The sequence below is a fragment of the Notolabrus celidotus genome, chromosome 21 (genome assembly GCF_009762535.1).
Source record: "Notolabrus celidotus isolate fNotCel1 chromosome 21, fNotCel1.pri, whole genome shotgun sequence".
Taxonomy (NCBI): Eukaryota; Metazoa; Chordata; class Actinopteri; order Labriformes; family Labridae; genus Notolabrus; species Notolabrus celidotus.
In genome coordinates, this window is record NC_048292.1 from 20,637,329 (window position 1) to 20,661,263 (window position 23,935).

Here is a 23,935-nt window from a genome sequence, read left to right on the forward strand (position 1 = left end):
CTCTGTGTGATGTCTTTACCTGATGACTGAGATGTTAGTAACAATCAAGTGTGTGACTGTGGTCTTCTGTTTTGGTGGTGTATCTTTTTGGCCAGCAGGGAGAGCCGTGCCTGTTATTTAACCACCACATCTAACGTTTGTATTCAGATAGAACCCAGTGTTTGACATAGAAACACTATTTTAAACCTGGTTATTGAGCTGTGTCATTCTGTGTATGCCAAGGATTGTTTTTATGACTTATGCTTGACTAATATACGCCGAAAGCTTTATCAGATTATATTTATTTATTACGTCCTTCGTTGTGTCGATCTCCCCTTCAAATCTGATCATCCCACATAAGTTTTTACACAAATCAAATGCAATTCAAACATCTTTAACAGGAACTGAATAAATAGAAAAATACTAACTAAACTAAACATTAAAAACAAATTTAATAAAATGTTTATAATTACACAAAAGGAAAATAGTTTAAAAATAAAGACAGTAAAAAATTTAAATAAAAAATCACTAAAAATTGCAGTAAAACTTTTATTTAAACAGAGAGTGAAGCTTCAAAAAATATATGAAAATAGATGGGTGGATGATTTATATTTATTTATTCTTACTTTTTTGGGCACAGGTATTTTTTGTAAATTATATTCTGAGTGTAGCTGATGTCCTTTTTCTTAATGAATTTATTGAATTAATAAACACAAAGTGAAAAACATGTACAAACTTTTTACAGGACAAAGGACAACCATTCATTTTAGAAAATCAATGTATATAAAAAATACTGATGGTCTTTGCAGGTGTTTGGTTCATCACATGTTCAGGTGAGATGTTTTACAGTGTCAGTCCTGCAGTGAATCGATAAAAGTGAGGTTTGGAGGCACTTCATTCTGATTTCTTGATGTGGAATTTACCAAGAAGAATTATCAGGAGCTGGAATATGCAGACTTTTAAATACAAAGTAAAACATTACATCAAATATGTAAATATGTACATCAATTGCAAACCTTCTCTTCTGATTATTATTTATTTTAAATATTTGATTAGTTATTTAAATATTAATTTCTGATAGATTATTATAACAGTTGTCTTAAATATGGAAAACCTTTGGGAAAAGCATCAGAAATAACAGCCGTAAAAAAGCTTCCGGTATTGGTGACGTTACATTACGTCACCGGAAGTCGCCGCTAGCTTGTCCACCGAGAGGAGAATGGCTGGTCTGCTAAAGAAGGTACGTGTAGAGGTCATGATTTGTTTTAGTCTCTGGGAGAAGTTAGCTGAATTACACATCACTGACTGATTCGACATATTAGTCACGTGTACCGGAGTGTATATCTGTGGTGTTGGATTAATGCACACTCACAGAGTTTGTAGTTTTAACGGGACGCCAGGGGGTGCTGGCTTGTTAGCTGTTTTGCTAGCTGTTTTGCTAGGTATGCTAGCAGAGATGTTGGGGTTATTACATCCCTCACCAGGCTGAAGATTTCTGATCAGTTCAAACGAAAGCTGAAAGAAAATCTGATTTATTAAAAGTCCAGTTTGGTTTTTTTTAAGTGAGAGCCAACGCAGCACTGCTCACGTCAGGTAGCATCATTAGCTAACGCTCTGCTAACCTGGCTAATTCAAACTCGGAAGTCTTCTCAGTGTCTTTTAGATTAGTTTAGATTGTTAAAGTCTTCTGGTTGTTTGAGGCAGCTCAGAATATAAACAATTCTCGTTTAGTGTGCAGCTCACACACCAGGTTGACCTTTAATGAGAGATGTAAAGTCAGACAGCTCTGATCTACAATGATGTTACCGTCAGATAAGCCTTTTATATAAATAAAGACAGATGTATCTTATTTTTTCTTTCAAGATTGGTTTTTATTAGCAAAACAAAAATTGTATTTAGTTATTATATTTTGTTATTACAACGAAACAACAAATATGTTAATACAATTAATAAATAAATAATAAATAAATGGAAATAAAAATAAAAAGGAGAGAAAAATAGAAGCATAAATATTTAAGGGTACAGATTGTGTTTATGTACTTCTATTAAGGATATAAATAAAGGTGTATGAGTAAAATATAATGTATATAATACATCAAGGTGGGTATGAAAATAAAATACATAATTGAAATGAAACATGTTTGAGTCGTGTAAAGGGTTAGAAACCCTAAAAGTAGTTGTTTTGAAGTTGATGCGTGGAAGAACAGAATTATGATATGAATAGAATAAATGAGTGCCTCCACTCTTCTTCTCTTCCAGACGACGGGCCTGGTCGGCCTGGCAGTGTCCCAGAATCCACATGAGGTGAGCATCGTCTGGTCAGCACAACACACAGACACACGGTCCTGTGCTGACAAACCTGAACACTAGAATAATTAACATTCAGTCGACCTCAGACGAGCCCTCCAGCAGGGTCTACACTGAACCCAATACTCCACGCATCTGTTCCATCATCTCTCTCTCTCGAGAACAATAGTGTGTACATTTGAAAGAGACACAGCATTTTGATGTGGCATCCATCCTGTGACGTCTGCAGGGCCGGCTTCAGGGTCCAGCATTCACATCCATGTAGCAGAACAGACTCCACGGCCGCAGAGAAGCCGAGCACATTCACACTGTTGGATCAATCACAGAGGGTCACATTCATATGAATCATACTACAGACACCATCTTTAAACCGTCTCCCTCTCCTCTTCTCTCTGCTCCTCTCAGCGTCTGAGGATCCTGTACTCAAAGATCCTGGCATCCGTGCAGACCATGCCTCAGGACGCAGCCTACAGGAAGTACACCGAGCAGCTGATCAGCGACCGGTTCGACCACGTCAAAGCGGTAAAGCAGTGAAAAACAACAGTGATGTCATTGTCGTAGTAAAGTGTCAGTGAGGTTACTGTAGAAGGAAGAGTTGTTCCTTTATGTGTTCACATTCACTTGATCAACAGCCTGTGAGGTTCACTGCTTCCAGTCCTCCACGATGAAACCGTTAACTTATTTGTACATTTAAAGATCGACAACAAACACCACGACTCATACATAGATTTTATGTTGTGTTAGCATATCTGCTACATAGCCCCACTCGTGTTAAAGATGCTGGTGTGTGTGTTTCTCCTGACACAGGAGCCCGATGTGGAGAAGCTGGAGAAGAAGATTAACTGTGGGCAGATTGAAGAAGTCATTTTCCAGGTGAGTCCCTGATTCTGTCGTAAACGTTTCACCTGCTTTCAGATGAACATACATTACATTCTCTGTGTTGATGTCCTGTCAGGGAGACTCCAGTGTTCATTCATTAATCTTTATTTATAAAGCACCAAATCCCAACAAATCTTCAGACTCTTTCCAAACAGAGCAGGTCTAGACCGTACTTTATGATCTATTATTAACAAAGACCCAACATCAAGACAGGATAAGATCCAGTCCCATCTTACAGACAGGACTCAGTCTGATCTCATCTTAATCCACCATGAGCAGAGCACTTTGCAGCATTTAACAAGCAGAAACCTCCAGCAGGACCAGACTCATGTTAGACACACATCTGTGGATAGTACACTGCTTTTTGCAGCTCTATATTCAAGCTGAATAAAGTTCATAACCTACTAAATGTTCACAAGATGGAACCCTTTGGCACTTCTTAACCCTGGGTGACCAGCTCTGGTCCAGTGTCCCAACAAATATCTTTAAAACACCAATATATCCAGTTTAAATCAAGTTAAATACCAAAACAATGCACTGTTTGTCTGTACATAAATCAATCAATAGTGTTGCAATGCATGCTGCTGTTCTAACCAATAGAAAACATCTTGTTGATGTGTAGCGACAGGTAGGCTAGCTGTCATTTAGATACATTGGCTACAAGATATTTCATAACAGATGCACTCCCTGTGTTTCTATAGATCTAGAGAACGCCTTTTGAATGTGTCATCCCTCACTTGGTGATCAGTTTATTGATTTGGTCTCTGACGTTCTCCTGTGTGTGTGTGTGTGTGTGTGTCCAATGTACAGGCGGAGTGTGAGCTGGCTCTCTCCAGGAAGATGTCTGAGTGGAAGCCCTGGGAGCCGCTGATAGAGGAGCCTCCTCACAACCAGTGGAAATGGCCGATCTGAATACACCCTGTGTATACATACTCCGTGTGTGTGTGTGTTTCCCAATCTCCTGCTTCTAATGAAGTACTGTACAAAATAAAAGTCCCACATTATCCCTACGTTTATTCTCAAGAGTCTTCAATTAACACTTCACAGATTGATGTCATTACTGTGTATATATATATATACACATCATTACATGAGTCAGTTAAAGATAGTGTCTGAATCTGAACCACTGCACCAAAGACTGGAGAAAATTCTTTATTTCAATGTTCTTTAGGGATAAAAAAAAACAAGCCTGAGCTAACTCATGCAAAACAAGATGTCTGTGATCTCTGCTGCAGGGTTCGATTCAGTCACCTTCATGCACTCCGAGCTGGATGATTCAACAAGTAGTGAACTTTAGTGTGTAACATCGGTTAGCTTTGAAAACTACAGAGATTCAGGTAAGATCTAACATTCCTCTGCAGAGAGTCCCTTCATTCAGTCAGACTTTAATCAGCCCCTTGAATCTTAAATAAGCTAAAGGCGTCATGACGTAGTGCACAGAAACACCTGATGCTCCTCTTCAGGCACGGACCTCCTGTGAGCTGCTGCTGCTGCTGCTGGCTCTCTGCAACAGCTGGAGCATGATGGGATAGATGGGAGCGAACTCCTTCCCCTGACGAGCCCTCACTGACTGCACGTAGGCCTCCAGAGCGCCCCTTAGAGGAGAACACAGGAAACAGCTCAGTCACACCACATGAAAAGATGAGTTTGTGTTTAAAATGTGTGTATGCATGAATGTGTATGTATTTATTATTGATCTATTGAATTTATGAATTGATGTACATTTTATGTATCCAATGGTATGACATTTTTCTTGATGAAAAAAACAACATACTATAGTGTGACTTTATCTTGGAAAGAAAAAACGACATACTTTAGCATGACTTTACTTTGAAAAAAACAACATACTGACTTTATTTTGAGTGAAAAGATGACACACTATAGAATGATTTCTTGTTTGTAGTATGTTTTTCATCCAATAAAGTAGCACAACAGTATGTTTTTTTTTTTTTCATTTTTTGGTTTAATCTATGTATGAATGTTGTATGTTGTATGTATGTGTGTATCTATGTATGTATGTATGAAAGTTTGAATGTATGTAAGTATGAGTAAACATACTTACATACAGTCATACATAGGTTCATACATTCATTCATTTATTCATACATACATACATTCATACATACTACATACATTCATACATACATTCATTCATACATACACACTGGGTCCACATGTTACCAGAGATCTGTAGGTTTAAATTAATTAACAAAAGTAAAACTCTTACTTTAGAAGAGAGAGCCTGTCTCTCTCTGAGGGATGATCATCCAGCCACTGGGAGTAACGTGCGATGGACCACTCTGCTCTCTGTGGGGGGAACACTGGTTAACTGAGTGAGAACACAACTGCTTTCTTATCAAGACAACTCTGATGAACCGAGACTCGCAATCCATCATCCACAAGCAGTGGCGCCGTATGGGGGGAATAGTTAGGATGATTCTAAGGGCCCATGACTGACAGGGGGCCCGAAAATAATAATACCAAAAAAGAAAAATCTTAATAATATTTTATTCAGAAAAAGGCAATTAAAAACAGTCCATTTGTCTTCATAAAATGTATATCATAGATCTCTACTTTAGTTGGGCAAATTCATATTAACCCTCCCTTGTAGTGGCATGAAATGGTACAGCCCAGCCTGAGTCACGCTAATCGGCTGTGCCCCGCAGTCAGAGAGAAGTTGCACAGTGCACAGTGTGCGCAAAAGGCAGCTAAAATGTCTGGAAAGACAAAGTCTGGGTCCCAGAAAAGGAGGGAAAGAAAGGAGAGAGAGAAGAAAGGGCGACAGTATGTCACCCAGTTTTTCTCAAGGAAAGGTTGGTATAGTCTTTGAGTGGTTAAAATCAACCTGTTTGCTAGTTTGATGTCCACAATGAGATGAACTACGTTTGAGCTAATTATACTAAATGGGATTCCCCGCCATCCCTACCAGACTCAGCAGCTGATATGTCAGCAGGTGCTCTGTCTCACCACAACTCCCCCTAACCCAATGAACAAGAAGGTGTGCAACATAGCATGTCAATTAGCATTATTGAGGGGGGTCTGTGGGAATCTTTTTTTCTCTCTCTCTCTATCTGTACTATTAAAAAAGCCTATAAAAGCAAAGCTATAGCTAAGCTACACAAGCTACAGCCTATAGTTTGTTTTGGATGCTGGGCAGGTTGAAGCATTGAGTGATTTAGTCTGTTTTAATGTCACAGAGATTACTCAAATAATACCTTCAAATCAGATATTTTGATGGTGACTGACAGCAGATACACAGGGCTCTTGTGGTCTGTGGTGATGGGGCCCAAAATCCCTTGCGGCGCCCCTGTCCACAAGACCAAACAGTGTGTGCGTACCTGGTGAGGGGACTTGAGCTCTGATGGGGCCCTGGTGAAGAAAAAGTGGATCAGGGTGCTGTAGGGGATCAGGTCACCCACTGCTGGACTGCTGGCTATCAGCTCGCTGGTCTGAAACAGCAACGGCCTTAAACACAAACACAGGACATTATGTTAAATACTGCACACAGGACGTCATGTTAAATACTGCACACAGGACGTCATGTTAAATACTGCACACAGGACGTCAGGTTAAATACTGCACACAGGACGTCAGGTTAAATACTGCACACAGGACATTATGTTAAATACTGCACACAGGACGTCATGTTAAATACTGCACACAGGACGTCATGTTAAATACTGCACACAGGACGTCATGTTAAATACTGCACACAGGACGTCATGTTAAATACTGCACACAGGACGTCATGTTAAATACTGCACACAGGACGTCATGTTAAATACTGCACACAGGACACAGTCAGTTTAAACTCATCAGTGTTTGGACTGATCATTTGGCAGAGGATTGTGATGACGGTTGTAAGAGCCTGCTCACCTGAAGGAACGCAGCATTCTGTACGGTTTCCCTAAATCAGATACTCTCCTGCACAGAGGAGCCACCGCCATCTCCATCTGACAAACACAGGACACACACACAGTCATACCTCTGTCTGTTAAGTTATTCCTGCATTAATGAGATGACTGAAAACATGACTCCTCTTCCTCACCTGAGCAAAGTCTGCTGCCAGCCTCATCTTGCCGCCCTCCCCCAGCGGGCGCAGCAGGCTGGTGTGGCGGATGAAGAGCTCGATGGCCCTCTGAGCGATGGCCTCTGTGCTCTCGTAGATGAAGTCCACACACTGGAAGTGTCTGAAGTAGTCAGCCATCACTCTGGTGATGAAGCCCTGCAGCTCCTTCATGTAGAGCGAGCACGGGACATCCGGCTTATCAGGAGCAGACAGAGGCCTGAGACAAAGACACGCAGACAGACATTAAAATTAAAGAAGCTGCACACACATTGATTATCACTCTGCATCTTGAAGCAGAGACACATGCACTATTACATTTTCACTGAGAGGCTTTTATTTCATCAGTTCATCCAGTGTTGAGCCAGCAAGAGTAAGAACAGAACTCAGTTACAAATGTGTCCACCAGGGAGTGCTGACAGCCTGCATAAGCTCTGAACAGCTCCATGTGCATCAATTAGAAATAAAGAACATTTACAGGCTTCAATTAAAGATCAGTGGTTTACATTTATTTTCAGTAAGGGTTCTACATTTCTCCTGAAGAGCTGTGGATACTTAAAACAAATCATGAACTGTATCCTACATGTAACCAGCACTGTTACAGTTTGAAGCTTCTGTTTCATAAGTCAGCAACATCTTAGACATTTAGACCAAGTTTCTGGTCCATCAGATAGTTTACCCCCATAAATCAAGTGTTTGTTTCTTCCAGTTAAAAAATCCAAGAGTTCACTTATCAGGGTTTAAAGTTGTATGTTAAATGTGGTGGAGAACGGGGAGAATGTCTACAACTACAACTGTAATTTTAACCAGTTTACAACTAGCATAAACCGCGTTATGACATCAACGTGTCAGCAGACACAATTTCATTGTATAATGTGATAGGTTATTTAAAGGTAGGGTTGGTAGTCACAGAAAACTAGCATGAATTTGAATGTAGTATTTCCTCAAGACTCCGTCTAAACCCCCCACACATTATGTATTGATTTCCATCGGGACATAAAGATGATTTTAACCAGTATAACAAAAAGTGTATCTAAATCTGACTACCTACCCCAGCTTTAATAAGAGATAAGGTAGGATAAGAGATGTTATGAGATGTGAAAGAAAGCATTGTGATGTGTTGCAACATGATGTGCAGCATTGCGATACAACGCGTCATGACTTGATGCAATTCAATCAATCAATCAATCAGACTTTATTTATAAAGCGCTTTTCATACAATGACATTGTAACACAAAGTGCTGTACAAGAAAAACAGCTTAAAATAGAATAAATTAAGATCCCAGCCCCAGCCCCGACCCCGAACCCACCCCATAATCCTAAGGCTAACAACACAATATGCAACAATAGTAATAAAAACACTAAAATAAATAAAATAAAATAAATAAATAAATAAAAATAAAAATAAAAATTTGCTGAACGAACTGAGGAAACGCTCTCATGTCATCTTAATGAGGAAACACTGGAGGTAAAATAAGATGTTAAAACTCAAAACAGGAAATTAAAATCACCAAAGTAAAATACATTTCTAAGATAATAAAAGATTAAATATTAAACCATTAAAAGAAAGAAGAAAATTAATGCAATCCACAAATTATCCCTGTGACGGTATTTCTCCAAAGTCATTTCCCAGCAGTAGATAAGATCCCGTCTATGCAAAGATAGAATGCCCAACAAGAAGGTTCAGAAACACCGACTGAGAACGCCTGAGCACTAAGGTTGTGTCACTGTGACTAAGAATGCTGAACAGCCCCTGGATCTGACGTAGTTCACTAATTAATCCAGTGGACAGCGGGGGATCTATGAGCTGTGAGTCCTTGGTGGCTGGACATGATGAGTGCAGGACCTGAGAGCAGCTGTCAGGAGTTAGAAACCACCTCATATATCATTTTACTGTTAGTGACTGAGATTCAGGGCTCACTGCTCACTCAGAGAGAAGCAGATTCCCAGGTGAAGTCTGGACAAACATTTAAAGGAGAATAATCCGCACCAGGACATGATGGTACTTCAGGTAAGGTTCCTGCAGTGGACACTAAAAATGTCTCACCCTGAGAAGTCCTCCTGGTGCAGCGTGATGATGATTGCCTCGATGGAGTCGCTGACTGACTGCAGGAGAGGCTGCACGGCGCTGCTCATCAGGGCCTGAACGCCCTGAAACCAGAGACAAACATTCAACCTGAGAGGGAATAAAACCACAGAGGAGGAAGAGAAGAGGTCCAGACCAGGACCTGACAGCAGCTTCACAGATCCTCTGAATCACATTAACTTTACTGATCATTACCTGTGTCTTAGAGGCTCCCTGTTGCCTGAACGAGATGTCTAAAGTTTCTGTTAACTGGATTAAAAAACGACTAAAAGGAGGGCGAGCAAAAAAATTACGAAGCTTTGATTAAAAATAAAAGATCTAAGACCTTTCCTTATGGAGAGTATGCGTACAAAAACATTTAAAATGAGGCTCCAGGTTTCTAATTCAAAGTATTTGAGCTTCAGGCGTTCTGTAAACTGACATAAAACCTCTGTCATGGTATCAAAATCAGGAGGACATTGTTCTCTGTGAAGCATATTAATAAAGAGCAGTAAAGACAGTAATCATAAATATAATAGTTTTCTGTGATACCTCCAGAGAAGAAGAGAGAGCCTCTGCAGCAGCTTCTGGACTTGAACCCAGTCCTGAAATGATCTGCAAAACACAACAGCAGAAAAAAATTATGAACAACATGGTTTGAAACAACATCAAGACAAGATAAGATCCAGTCCCATCTTCTAGACAGGACTCAGTCTGATCTCATCTTAATCCACCATGAACAGACCACATTACAGCGTTTAACAAGTTACAGTGGCAAGGACAAACTTCCTTTAACAGGCAGAAACCTCCAGCAGGACCAGACTCATGTTAGACACACATCTGCTGTGTTGGAGAGAGGGATAGAGGGAGATGAAGAGAGAGAGAGATGATAGTGGTGAGACGGATAGTAGTAGTTGTAGCAGCTGGAGTCTGGCACATCTATACGGCAGAGATCCAGAGGAACCTATGAGACAAGGGAGCTCAGGGACTCCAGAAAGGACTATGGTTAGTAACTTTAATGGGACAGGAAGAGTTAAAGTAAGAGACAGGCAGACAGAGGAGAGAGAGGGAAAGACAGGATCCCAGTGTGGCAGTCTAAGCCTATAACAGCATGACTAAGAGCTGGTCCAAGCCTGAGCCAGTTCTAACTATAAGCTTTATCAAAAAGGAAAGTTTGAAGCCTTCTCTTAAAAGTAGAGAGGGTGTCTGCCTCCCCGACCCTGACTGGTAGATGATTCCAAAGGAGAGGGGCCTGATAACTGAAGGCTTTACCTCCCATACTACTTTTAGAGACTCTAGGTACGATTAGCAGGCCTGCATGTTGGGAGCGTAGTGTTCTAGAGCGCACTATGAGCTATCTTTAATTTGACAGTGACATTAACATGGATGCTAACAGGGTCTCCGGGGTTTTTGAAGCCAGCCTCTAGTGGGCACTTAAGGAACTGCAGTTTTGAACCCTCTGCACTGGCTACACTTTTTAGCCCCAGACGTTGCTGCTTGATCCAAACATGTGATGTCACACCAGTATCAGAAAGACAGCATCCATCCTCAAACTAAAGTCACCTGACGATCAAGTGCACTGAGCGTGTGCAGCCAGCTGATTTGCTTTTAACAACAAGGCTGTTGTTGAGATGCCTGACTGATGCTAAAAACATCCGGCGTTTTACTCGTCCTCTAATTTTACTCTGACTACACTAATCTACTATTTACAACCTCCATCCCTCTGTCCGCCTGCCTGGAATAAATTCTCTCTCTTTGTTCACGGGTTTAAATTTTAAAGTCTGGAGGTTAAATATTTAATGCCGCAGTAATCTGTTTTTTAATGCTATTAATCAGCCGGCTGCTGTTCCAGGACTCAGCATACATGTTTAATGGAGGAAGCTGAGAACACACTGCACCCTCACTGCTTTTCCTTTTTTCCTCCTTCAATTTCCTCTGCTTCCTCCCACAGACAGGCGCGGTTACTAATCCAAACACACACACAGTCAGAGGATGGAGTGTTTGCTGTTGTGTGTGCCATGTCAGAGCTCAGACTGACAACCAATGGAGATAAATTAACTACTATAATGATACAACTACACAAAGATTCAACAGGTAAGAAGAAGACAAATAAAAACAGAAAGTTTGGTTGAGTTAAGTCGATCAGATGAAGATGAACTTTCAACCTGTAAACTATTTTGTTTATTGATTCTCGTTTCAAAGCAGAAGTGCAAAGAGTTTTCTGTTTCTGACCTCTTTAATCAATCAAGCTTTATTTATAGAGAACCTTTCATACCAATCAAATGCAATTCAAAGTGCATTACAGCGACTGAATAAATAAAAATTAAATATATAATGACTAAAAATAAAACAGAAATGGATTTAGAAGTAAAGACTAATGCACACCAGTTGCAATAAAATATTTATAATTTAACAAAAAAGATAAATATTGAATAAATAAGTAAATTAAAGATAAAACATAAATAGTTTAGACAACAAAAAAGGTAAATATAAAGGTCTAAGGTTAATAAAAGCACTAAAAATAGCATTACATATCAGTAACTGGATAATAAAAATGCAAAACAATAGAATATTAAAATAAATATAATAAATGATAAATTAAAAGATGTTATAAAAAACAATGACAAATAAAAGCCAGACTTAGTCGATGAGTCTTTAGTTTACTTTTAAAAGTCTCGATATTCTAGTCTTCTTGGCAGAGCCGAAGGATCTGAGAGGCCCTCCGGCTTCATACACTAAAAGCTTCTCTGCGATGTAGCCTGGTGCAAGGCAAGCCGACTAGTGTTTTTTACATGATGACCTAAAATAGCCCAATATAAGGACTTTTTAATGTCTGTTAAGCATGTGTTATTTAAAGGTGACTACTTTAAGTTCAACTAAAAGCAAACTCCAGACCGACGTTTTTCATCTCACTTTTAACTGAGTTTTATTCTTATAGCAGTTTTATTTCACCTTACTTTATTTATTTATTATCTAGTTCAAATTTTAGTCACTTTTTATTTAATTATTTATCTATTCATTTTAAGTATAGCATCTTATTTTCTTTTAATGGTTTAATATTTTAGTGTTTTATTATCTTAGAAATGTATTTTATTTTGGTGATTTTAATTTCTTGTGTTTAATTTTAACATCTTACGTTTCCTCCAGTGTTTCCTCATGAAGTTATCATGAGAGCGTTTCCTCAGTTCGTTCAGCAACTTCTTCTTTTTTATTCTTTTTTTTTATGATTTGAATTTTATGGGTTTTTACAAACATTCAAATAAAGACACAAATAATGACAATGCATAAAAATAAATAAATAAAAGTAAATTTTTTTATTTTTCATTTATTTATTTATTTTATTTTATTGTTATTATTGTTGCATATATTGTGTGCATAAACAAAACGGGGGTCTTGCTATTTTTATTTTTATGTATATCTTTTTTTTTTTTTTTTTTAAGTCTGATTGATTGAAGTTGGAAGTGAAAATTTCAGTTAACTATGAAAGCCACTTTGATAAAAACCTGTAACTTTTATGATGATTTATATCTGTGGCAGGTAACCAAATGCTAAAATGAAGTTACAGGATCAATTATGAAGTTATGAAGATTGGAGTCTGCACCACACCTGCGTGATCCAACTTCTCAAAACACTGGGTTTGAGCTCTGTGAGGATACGAGTGTGTAGTGAAGCTCTGTGCTGCAGAGAGTGGAGATGCTAACAGCTCATCTCCACAAGCAGACGCAAGACAAGAGCAAACGGCACAGAGCTGCACAACTTTACGGGCGTGAATGGGTGATAGCAGGAAAAATATAGCGCAATATTTGGTGCAACAAGCCGCCGTGATCCATGTTTAGGGGATTCACACTTCTGTATTATATCTTCACATCAATAAAAACATAAAGCTTCTTACCTTTGCGACAGCCTGCTGCAGACGGTAGAGAGAGTTCACCACAGCGACATTCCTCCTCTGACCCTCTGTGAGCGGACCGATCACCTGACTGGCGTCGCCCTGAGTGCTCAGCTGCAGAGAGAGGAGGATGAATACTCGCTTGAATTAACTTTTTAGCGACTCAAATCAAGCTATGCATTGTTTTATTGATATATATTTGATACATATATAGTTATAAACACACCAGCTGTTCAGACTTCACACAGAAGAGTTGGACGGTTTTGGCAGCGTTCTTCGCCACAGCCAGAGAAAGGTTCCGATCCACTGAGGCTACGTTCAGCTCGCTGCAGACCCAGAACAAGTTATTATCCATCAAAACAAAGGGACCATACTAATAACCACAGATCCTATAAGTTGTTATATATGCTGTGTCTTCTGTACTCGCCTGCTGATGGTCTTGATGATGCTGTCCAGCTCGTCGTTGGACGGCGGGTTGCGGCCGCCCATCGGGAACACAAGGTTTATGGGATCAAACAGGCGAGAGAGGGACTTGGACAGGTAGGCCGCCTCGTACGGCTGCAGAGAGTCCTTCAGAGCTTTTTCTGGGCTGCACACAGAAAGAGATATTTAAGAGCAACACGTAAAGAAAACGGAGAAGACACGAGAAGACAGAGACACTTTGCCTGCAACATCTAATATTATGTGTTATGATACCAACAATCAATTCACCGCCTCATATTGACATTCTGTGTAACGTCCTCTAATTGGTCTGAATATCTGAGCTGACATTTGTAAACGAAGCACTTCAACTGCAGTCAGACATGGAGGTAAAATGCCACCGCGTCTCGTCCTATCACTATTCAGTGTAGACAAGCTGCTGGAGTGGTGTGTGTGTGTGTGTGTGTGAGTGCATGTGTGTGTGTGAGAGTGCATGTGTGTGTGTGTGTGTGTGTGCGTGTGTGTGTGTGTGCGTGTGTGTGTGTGTGTGTGTGTGTGCATGTGTGTGTGTGTGTGTGTGTGTGCATGTGTGTGTGTGTGTGTGTGTGTGGGGGAACACTCTTGTGTTTTAGAGGAGGAGAAAATGTTAAAGCATTCAGTTAACAGATGTCAATAATTAACACTTCTTCCATGAGTGTTTAGAGGCTGTATTATAATTTAACTATTTTGCACCTGGACCCTGATCTTACCTGAACATGAGCGGTCAGTAAGCTTGTGTGCAAATGAAATGTATTAAATGTACTATTCAGAATGTATAAAGTAAGTTTAAAGCTTTAGAAGAGCTTGAAGCTGAAGTGTTAATTGAACAAATGCAACAAAAATATGCTCTAAAGATAAACCCTCACACCAAACACAGGTGTGATCACACCCTGCGTCCACTCTGATCGTGTTGCATCGCGTGCGCCTCCTTACTTGTAATCCTGTTTGCCGTGTGTGAACAGGTCCTGGCTGTCTGTCTCTGTGCTGCTGATGTCCAAGGATGCGTCCATCCCTCCGGTGCTGGTCAGCGCCCCCTGCAGGGTGGTGCTGTACTGCTGCAGGCGGCGCCACAGCTCGTTGTAGAGACGCAGCAGCTTTGGATATTCTCCTTCAAACGCCTGCTTGAGGAAGGACGAGGCTGCGGAGATACAGGAGGACACAGTGAGGAAGTTTTACAGGGAACAATAACTCAAAGGAAAGTCAAACAGAAACTACTTGTGTCAAAGTAAAGTTGACAGAGCATCATACCAGGATACGCTCTCATAAATCACAGTCCCCTCGCGTCGGATAAACTCAACCTGGCATCCTCAGTTTGCTACAAGGACTACTTTTGTTAATCGATGTGCTTTAAGACTCTTACCAAACAACCTTTCCAAGCACGGTGTCTGCAGACTCTTTAAAATCGAATTTAACTCATTTTTCAGAACTTTTTAAGACCAAACAAAGAAAATGGAATCACTTATTACACAGCAGAACAAACAGCATCAACACAGCTGACTTTCAAAGCTTGATCCAAAAGGTAGCTGAACTCTGAAAGGCTTCTTCAGTTCTGACCAAGCTGAGTAAGGAGCTTGAAAATAAAAAGCCAGTAACAGTCGTGGTTGTGTTAAAATTCTCACATGGGGTCCTTAGAGGTGTTAGCCTCGTTCCTGACAGTCGTCAAGGACTGTCCTGACAGACGTCAGCATAGTTCCTGACATTTGTAAGCTTAGTTTCTGACACCTGTTTGCATAATTCCTGACAGTCACCCAGGACTGGCCTGGCAGTCGTTAGCCTAGTTCCTGACATTTGTAAGCCTAGTTACTGACATTCGTTAGCCTTGTTCCAGAAATTCGTTAGCCTAGTTCCTGACAGTCGTCCAGGACTTTCCTGACAATCATTAGCCTAGTTCCTTAAAGTCATTAGCATAGTTCCTGGCAATCATTCAGAACTTTCCTGACAGTCGTAAGCCTATTCCCTGACAGATGTTTAGGAGTTTTGTGACAGTTGTTAGCCTAGCTCCTGACACCCATTAGCCTAGTCCCTGACAGTTGTTTATGACTTTCCTGACACCCGTTAGCCTTGTTCCTGACAGTCGTTAGCCTAGTTTCTGACAGTCATTCAGGAAATGAACCGGGCTGCGTTTGTTTTTTAACCAACAACATCCTGCTTCATTTCAAACCCTCTGACGACTGATGACCAGAACGACTGTTAGAGGCTTTTATTTTCTAGCTCCATCCCATGTCTGGTCAGAACTGAAGAAGCCTTTCGGAGGAGAGGTGAAGTTTGAATTACCAAGACCTGGATGACTGAGAACCTTCACAGGTGACTTGTATTTCCTTGTATCTCCTTGCTAACATACGCACGCTCTACAAATCCATCCCATCTAACCTCCACCACAAGAAGAGTTTGGAGCTATAAGACGGTACAGACGGAGGGCACTGAGGGGAGACAGATGTCTGGAAATAAGTGAGAAGCAGACTGACATTTCCTCTCAGACACGATGGAGATAAAGAAAGGTGAGAAAAAAAAAGATTGGTTCACTGTCGCTGGGAAACTGAAGGAGATACGAAGATGTATACGAACATGCCTCTGCAGTAAATCCGTCACATGATCAGAGGCTTCTCACTTTGAGAATATCTTCCTCACACAGCTTGCACAAACACCCAGCGTTTCACGTGCCGGTTTGAAGCCAAGTATGTTAGCTCGCCGCCAAATCCACCTCTACTGTTCTCACTTTGTTATTCTCTGTTATCAGACGACTCTGCCTCCAAGAGATCTGTCAGTGTGTGTGAAAGAGAACAAGAGTGTGTGATTGTCAGTATAATTGAGTCTTTCTTCTCCCTGAGTCCATCTCTTAACAGACTCACTCATACTCCATGTTAACTTTGTATTTTTTGACTTTCCTGCACACTTTTCATTTGTTGCTCTGATTCGGTATTGATTGCAGCGAGCCTGTTGAGGTGGGAAACAAGAGCGTGATGATTAATGAACAGAGAGGTGAAACAAACATTCAGCTCTCATTTGGAAACAGCTCCAAATACTGCAGAGCACTAAGCCTCAAAATGATCAATCCTCCTCCTCTCATCGATGCCTGCGTGCTGCAATCAGTCTCTGCGTTTGTTTTCATGCTGGATGAAGCAACAGAGGAAAAATATGTTGAGTTGTGTGATTGCAAAATCAATCCCTCTAAACATTTTACCATCACATGTCATTGAGTCTAAGGAGTGTTGTATGTTTCCCTCTAATGAGGGTTTCATCAAGTGAGCGGTGAAGCTTTTCTCCATCCTGCTGAAGCTTTAAACCAAGAGACCTGGTTTCACACGGTGATCCACACCACTGATTTAATACTCCACTTAAATGTTGCAGAGTTTTTGTGGTTTGACGCACTTTATTGAAGATAAATGGGAAAAAGAAAGACAAATTTTGTACCGATTAATTGCATCAAAAATGTAACATACAGCAAACGTCCACCAGCTCCAGGATGAGCAAATAATTTGTTGGAAAACATTGTCCTTTGTCCATTTACCTGCACATCAGAGCTGCTGGAGGCTGTGTGGGACCAAGATGTGTAGATGATACTCGTGTTTTTAGCAGATGATTCACCAGCAGTCAAATGTTTGGACACACCTTCTCATTCAAGGGTTTGTATTTATTTTAATTATCTGAAACACTGTAGATTAATACCAAAGAGATCAAAACTATGAAAGAACATGTATGGAATTATTTAATGAACAAAAAAGTGTTAAACAAAGCAGAATATGTTTTATATTTTAGATTCTGTAAAGTAGCCCCCTTTTTCCTTCATGACAGCTTTGCACACTCTTGGTATTCTCTCAGTCTGCTTCATGAAGTGGTCTCCTGGAATGGTTTCTAATTAACATGAGCCTTGTCAAGAGTTCATTTGTAGAATTACTTGCCTTCTTAATGTGTTTGAGACCATCAGTTGTGTTGTTCAGAGGTAGGGTTAGTACACAATGGATAGCCCTATTTGACTACTGATGTAATCCTTATTATGGCTAAACCAGATTATTTCATAGTTTAGATGTCTTCAGTAATAATCTACAATGTTGAAAATAATTAAAATAAATTCAAAACATTGAATGAGAAGGTATCCAAACCTTTCAATGGTAGCATAATAATTACACTTTTAGAAATCTGACAAAGGAAAATGTTAAACATGACTCTAATACTTGGTGACAGTTCAGCTTGCAGCATCAAAACGTACAGATGATCCTCCTACTTGAGAAACTTCCTGGTGTTGTTTTATTTGGGCTTGTATTTAAAGGAGCAATAACGCATTTATTTGGGGCAAAGTCATCCCCTTTCTGTGGAGGAAGATTAGGGCCACTGAAAAATACAACATTTGAGCTGGACCTGCAACCGCTGCAACGAGGACTATAGCCTCTGTATATGAGGCATATGCTTATACCACTAGGCTAACGGCGCCCCGACAATGTTTGTTGAATGGAGGTCTAAAAAACAGGATGTTTTTTTAGGTCTGACCTTCTTCATGGAATGTTCCATTTTATTCTCAGAATTCTGGAATTAAGTCTTCGATGTCAGAATTCTAGAACACCTGCCGTTGCTCTGAGATTACAGTCTTAAAGTCTGCTCCACCTGGAGGTCCATGTTTCTGCCTGTTAAATAAAGTTGGGTCTTACCTTCGGTGGCTCTGTGAAACTCCTCGCTGAGCGTGCTGGTCACATCGGCCCAGAAGGTGTACAGGATATCTGGCTGACCGTCCTGTCAACAGTAAACAGAGAGGAAACACTCTTGTTTAAAACCAGTCTAACTCTTGGTTCAGATGTCAGCTGTATACTTTCATAGAAATAAAGAGTCTAAAGTTTCTGACCGATGATAACGCATTCATTCTGTAATCTAATTGGATGTGTGTTTCTGTTTATTGTCCTCTCATCGCATTAGAGAGGCCTGTTGAAGGTCTGTTGCTCAGCTGTCAGTTTGACCTCTCCTCCTCACATTCATCTCTCCATCACCTCCTCAATTCACTCTCTGCACCTTCACGTCCACGATGAAGGTGGGTGAACCAGATGTGACTGCTCTACAGCTCTTTGCAATAAAGCTGAAGTGACACTTCCCCCGACCTTGATGATGATTATAACAAATATGGTAATGATTTAGAGGGGATTTTTATCATTATTAGTTTTATTATTATTATTAATTTATTTCATTATTATCATTATTATTATTATTATTACTACTACTATTATTATTATCATAAATATTATAAAAACAATAATTTATAGTTGTAATTATAATTACAGTTATTATCATTATTATTTTAATTTGTGTTAAATAATTATGCATTATTATATTATTATAATTATTAGTATTTTAGTGTTTATTTGAATAATAATACTAATTGTTATTATAACAATTTAAAAAAATGTTTAAAGCGGTTATGGTGATGATTATAGTTATTTATTTTATGTATTATTTATTTATTATTTCAATTTTTCCTAAGTTTCTTATTTTTTATGTTACTTTAACCATGAACCTCCATTGCCAGAGAATCATCCAGTACTCTGCTTCACATACACAATCACAGGCACACCTAGGTTCAGAAATTTGACATCTGTGCATGTCACCTATGTTATTGGGTTTGTGTCTTTATTTGTCTTTTGTCTTGCAAATAAAAAAAAATAACTTTTGATTATTCCTTAAAGAGTAATAAGAGAATAATGTTCTTTCCTAGGTCTCATGAGCCTGTTGATCTGACAGCAATCTTCCAGGCAGCTTCACAACATCACGCTTCTTGTCAGCGTTACTGTGCAGAGAGGAGCAGTGTGCATCGCTCTAACTGCTCCCCTGTTGCAAAACATGATCTTCCTGAAAATGAGTTCCAGCTCATTTGTCTAATCTCAGGTGTCTCATGAACTCTCTCATCATCACATGTCTCTGATGCAGCTCCTCCAAAGGCAGGGCGACATGTTAGTCTGATATTCTCTCCTGTTGACACATGAAGCTCTGGCTCATGACAGTGAAGACTCAAACAGCGGCTGCGGTGCCGAGGAGCCTTGCATTTAGACATGTCATTAGGTCTCCCGCTCACACCTCCAGCTCGGGGTAATTGGTGAGAGCTTTGTTTCCATAGAAACAGTCTCCCACTCTGATTTGTGCATCTGGCTTTCTGTGGAGGTACGACAGCGAGGCGCTCATGGGGGTCTAGAAAATGTGTCAAAGACTGACATGATTACTTTTAATACAGCTCCTGAAGCTCAAGTGACCGTGTACACGTGTATCGTGCTGGTTTTACTCTTGCTGTCTTTCCTTAATGCTTTCAAATAAACTGAAGTGGCACTTTATTTTGCAGAGAACTAATCACAACACCCACAATATCAACCCTGCGTTTCATAACAAAGCTCAGGTTTTTATCGTAAAGGATTACTCTGATATTTTCACACAAATGGGGGGTCGTGAGATGTCTTGCTTTTATTAACTTATCCATTTTCATTGATTTACTTTATTTATTTATTTTTTAGTATTCATCCTTGAAAAATCTCTTAAACAATGATTTATTGGTCTATTGTCACACCACCTCATTCTGTTTAATTCACGTTGTATTCTGTTTTGCCTTGTTAAAATTCCTTGCTATGCTACCCCATGTGAAGCTGACTCATTTCAAAAGCTTCACATGTTGTATTAGCCAGTACGGGTCGTGCACTTTAATCCCATTCTGTGTTATGTGTCAAAATCTAATCTCCACGCTGAGCAGAGACCCCCGGAGTCAGGTGGTATAATTCCAGAGCTTATCATATAATGAAGCTGTCACACGGTGTCAGACGTTGATGTGATCCTGGAGGAATCAGTGTGCTCAGATAATTGACAGCTTCATTTAAACGAGCCTGTTCGTCAGTGTGCTCCTGATTGCAGCTGTAATTATCACCGAGGCGTTATCTCACCTTGATGATCTCGTCGATAAAGCACACGTGAGTGACGGGGTCTCTCTTCTTCATCAGAACCTTCTGCAGATGTTGCACCTGGAGACAAATATACATCAGTTGAGGCATGTGACCTGATTGGTCAGTCCTTCCTTCAGTGAGCGCTCTGCTCGTGTTTACCTGTCTGCACGCAGCACAGATCTGGTCCATCAGTTTCTCCAGGTTGGTCCACAGAGCAGCACGGAAAGCTGCAGTGTTCCCAGGCGTCGGCAGCATCGCTCTACCTGGTGCTCCTGCAGGGACAGATTCACCACGGGTTACTTTAGTGTGTGAGGAGAGGAGAGGAGACGAAAGGAAAGGAGAGGAGAGGAGAGGAAAGGAGAGGAGAGGAGACTAAGAAGAAGAATAGGAGAGGACACTTAGGCGAGGAGACTTAGAAGAAGAGGAAAGGAGACTTAGCAGAGGAGGCGAGGAGACTTAGAAGAAGAGGAAAGGAGACTTAGCAGAGGGGACTTTGGAGACGAGAGGAGACGAGAGGAGACGAAAGGAGACCAGAGGAGACCAGAGGAGTCTTAGGTGAGGAGAGGAGACTTGGGAGAGCAGACTTAGGGAAGAGAAGAGGGGAGGAGACTTGGGAAAGGAGACTAAGAAGAGGACACTTAGGTGAGGAGAGGAGACTTAGGAGAGGAGACTTAGGAGAAGAGACTTAGGAGAGGAGGGTTAGGAGAGGAGGGATAGGAGAGGAGGGATAGGAGAGGAGGGATAGGAGAGGTGGCTTAGGAGAATCCTCCACTTTAATAACCCACTTTTAAAATCTGTTCATAAAAGTAAGAATCTTTTATAAAATAAAATATTCAAAAAGTTCAAATGAGTCTGCTGTGTTAGGAAACATCTGTTGAGGTTCTACGAAGTGTCTTAAATTCATGTTTTGTGAGTTTAATAATGGAAATTTGTGGATTTTTTTATTTAGGTATGTTATTTTATGAATAATTGACCTTTATGACCTTCATGCCCAGTCTTTATTAATTCTTCTGACATTCAGTGTTTCAAAAAACAAAAAAACAGCAGAGAAGGCATGGAGGAAGCTTTTATACTGCAGGTTTTTGAGGATAAGTCTGCTGTTATAGCTTTGGTAAACTTCCACTGAGACTTCTTAAAAAATCAGCTCATGAGATGAAGTTTTATTTAAAGAAAGGGCCTGATTAAATAACAGGAGGACATGACACAAATACAAGCCCAGGCTTATATTTGGGGCAGAACGGTGTAAATCAGACTGAGTGAAGCTAACGTGTAGTCTGTGTGTTTTTGGTAAGTAGAATAAATCTCTGTTGGTTTCCAGAGGGATATTTGATGAATCTCTTCTTCTATGTTAACATTATGTGAAGTTGTGTAATAGTTAGAAATGCAGGAGGAAGAGTCCATGTGCAGAAAGGTCGGGTTATCAGAAGGTCCTATGTGCGTTCATTATAACAATGCTGCTCATAAAGCCATGAGAATAACAGCCCTGGAGCCAGAAATGAACTACTCTCTGTGGCCGTGGTATAAGAATCTATTTTAGATCAAACCAGCTCCTGAACTGGGTCACATCACAGAAGGCCATTGTCTTTCATCCTTTAGAAACCGGGACAATCATGAGCAGAGAACTTTCTCCCTTATCCGCTCGTCTTACCTCGGGTGTTAGCCGGCTGCGTCAGAACCTTGATGTCCAGAGCGCTGGTGATGTTGTCCTGTATGGTTGTCCTGTAACCCCCCACCACAGAGCTGATGGTCTCCCTCAGGCTGCCAAGGTTATAGAAGACCTGCAGGGCTGTGCCCACCTGGGTCGGATTCTGACGGACGGAAGAGAAGAGAGCGAGAGAGGAGAGAGGGGAGAGGAGAGAGAGAGGAAAAAGAGAGAGGGAGAAAGAGAGGAGAGACAGGTTTGAGGTGATTTTATTTCCTAAAAAGGATCAAATTAATGGATTTGGCATTTTCACACGCTAACAGTTCGTATGTCAGCACACACAGAGGTGACAGCAGCAGCTAAAAATACAGCCCACTGATTTAATGGGGGGAGGGTGAAAGGGGAAAGTCAAGATGACAGGAGGGGACACGAGGAGACACAAAAGGAGAGGAGATAAAGCAGTGGAGAGGGGAGGGGAGGGGAGGGGAATAGACAAGACAACACGAGGGGAGAGGACAAAAGAGAAGACTTAGGAAAGGACACGAGAGGAGAGGAGAGGACACAAGAGGAGAGGAGATAAAGGAGTGGAGAGGATAATAGACAAGAAGAGAATAGAGGAGAGGAGAGGAAAGGAAAGGAAAGTGAAAGGAGATTTAGGAGAAGGGGGAGAGGAGAGGACAGGACACAAGAGGAGAGGACGAGATAAGAGGAGAGAATAGGAGAGGATTAGAGAGGACAGGAGAGGACAGGAAAGTAGACGAGGAGAGGAGAGGAGAGGAGGGATCAAAAGTAGAGGAGAGGCAAGAATAGGAAAGGGGGGGGCAAGGAGATGAGACTTAGGAGAGGAGACTTAGGAGATGAGAGCGTATTCATGATGCAAAGTTTGATGTGCAAGTTTTTTCATGGTGAACGACATTCAATTCTTCATATAATTTTGAAACAATGATTTAAATAGCTGATGATATTTAAGCACAAACTGGCCGATGAAGTTGTGCAGCTCGGGGCAGTTTGCTCTTGTTTTGTGTCTGATTGAGTGGATGAGCTGTCAGCATCTGGACTATCTGCTGCATGAAGCTGCACTCTCATCTTCACCGAGCTCAGTCCTGTCTGCTTACTGTGCTCCTGATGTTAAAGTGCAGAATGCTGACCTGTAAATGTAGAGTTTTGTAAAGCAGAGCTGCTGATTGATACAGTTTTATCTGGAGTGAATTATCATTTTCTTAATCCTGGAGAGGAGAGGAGTTTTTCTACGTGGCTCAGTTGTTCACCCACTCAACAGATGACTACTGGGTCTCTGCTGGCACCGTCAGAGCGCTGAGGTGAAGTGAGCTCCCACACAGCCCGGCAGCACGTCCAACCGCTTACACAACATTCACAAGAAACGAGTCCCTGCTCTGATATAAGAAGCTCTCTCCCTCTCTCTGTGTGTGTGTACATCATCTCAAGAAAGCCATGCACACAAAAAGGAAGACATGAATCGTTGGCGAAGGTTTCTCCAGCAGCAGAAGTCGGGATATAAATACGTCTGCTGCGGGTGGTGTACACAGAAAGAGGGAGAATGTGAGCTAATTTTAGAAAGATAGAAGATTGTTGAGCTGTAGGAGTAAAAACAAAAGACTGAGACTTCCTCCTGCTGGTTCACACTCTGCCACCTGCTGCGGCCACACCTGTTCAACTCTCTCTGACCTCACACGCTTGTACTTTGACATATTTTAACACTTCTGGCTCAGATGTTTGATATTAATAG

The 23,935-nt window shown here is 40.8% G+C and overlaps 2 protein-coding genes across 2 annotated transcripts in view; one reads left to right on the forward strand and one right to left on the reverse strand.

The window, feature by feature from the left end:
• Positions 1–1,122: 1,122 nt before the first annotated feature.
• ndufa5 (NADH:ubiquinone oxidoreductase subunit A5) lies at positions 1,123–4,175 on the forward strand. The gene is made up of 5 exons (XM_034673464.1): positions 1,123–1,219; positions 2,239–2,283; positions 2,692–2,808; positions 3,094–3,159; positions 3,976–4,175. Exons 1-5 carry the CDS (start codon positions 1,199–1,201, stop codon positions 4,075–4,077), a joined length of 351 nt encoding a protein of 116 aa, XP_034529355.1. The 5' UTR covers positions 1,123–1,198; the 3' UTR covers positions 4,078–4,175.
• The window catches only part of cog5 (component of oligomeric golgi complex 5), a 64,089-nt gene continuing 44,313 nt past the window's right edge, over positions 4,160–23,935 (reverse strand). The window contains exons 8-22 of the mRNA XM_034673462.1: positions 22,195–22,354; positions 20,706–20,818; positions 20,547–20,624; positions 18,288–18,369; positions 14,578–14,782; positions 13,613–13,774; positions 13,412–13,511; positions 13,189–13,299; positions 9,849–9,911; positions 9,279–9,382; positions 7,214–7,451; positions 7,042–7,118; positions 6,504–6,630; positions 5,393–5,472; positions 4,160–4,760 (exon numbers count right to left, since the gene is read on the reverse strand). Coding sequence (XP_034529353.1) covers positions 4,625–4,760; positions 5,393–5,472; positions 6,504–6,630; positions 7,042–7,118; positions 7,214–7,451; positions 9,279–9,382; positions 9,849–9,911; positions 13,189–13,299; positions 13,412–13,511; positions 13,613–13,774; positions 14,578–14,782; positions 18,288–18,369; positions 20,547–20,624; positions 20,706–20,818; positions 22,195–22,354 — 1,836 coding nt within the window. The 3' untranslated portion in view covers positions 4,160–4,624. The remainder of the gene's footprint in view (positions 4,761–5,392; positions 5,473–6,503; positions 6,631–7,041; positions 7,119–7,213; positions 7,452–9,278; positions 9,383–9,848; positions 9,912–13,188; positions 13,300–13,411; positions 13,512–13,612; positions 13,775–14,577; positions 14,783–18,287; positions 18,370–20,546; positions 20,625–20,705; positions 20,819–22,194; positions 22,355–23,935) is intronic.

Excerpts from the sequence above, each read along its gene's own strand:
- ndufa5 (XM_034673464.1), top strand. The coding sequence starts at position 1,199 with ATGGCTGGTCTGCTAAAGAAG. Across the intron at positions 2,284-2,691 it reads TGTCCCAGAATCCACATGAG|CGTCTGAGGATCCTGTACTC; the intron begins GTGAGCATCGTC and ends TGCTCCTCTCAG. Across the intron at positions 2,809-3,093 it reads GGTTCGACCACGTCAAAGCG|GAGCCCGATGTGGAGAAGCT; the intron begins GTAAAGCAGTGA and ends CTCCTGACACAG.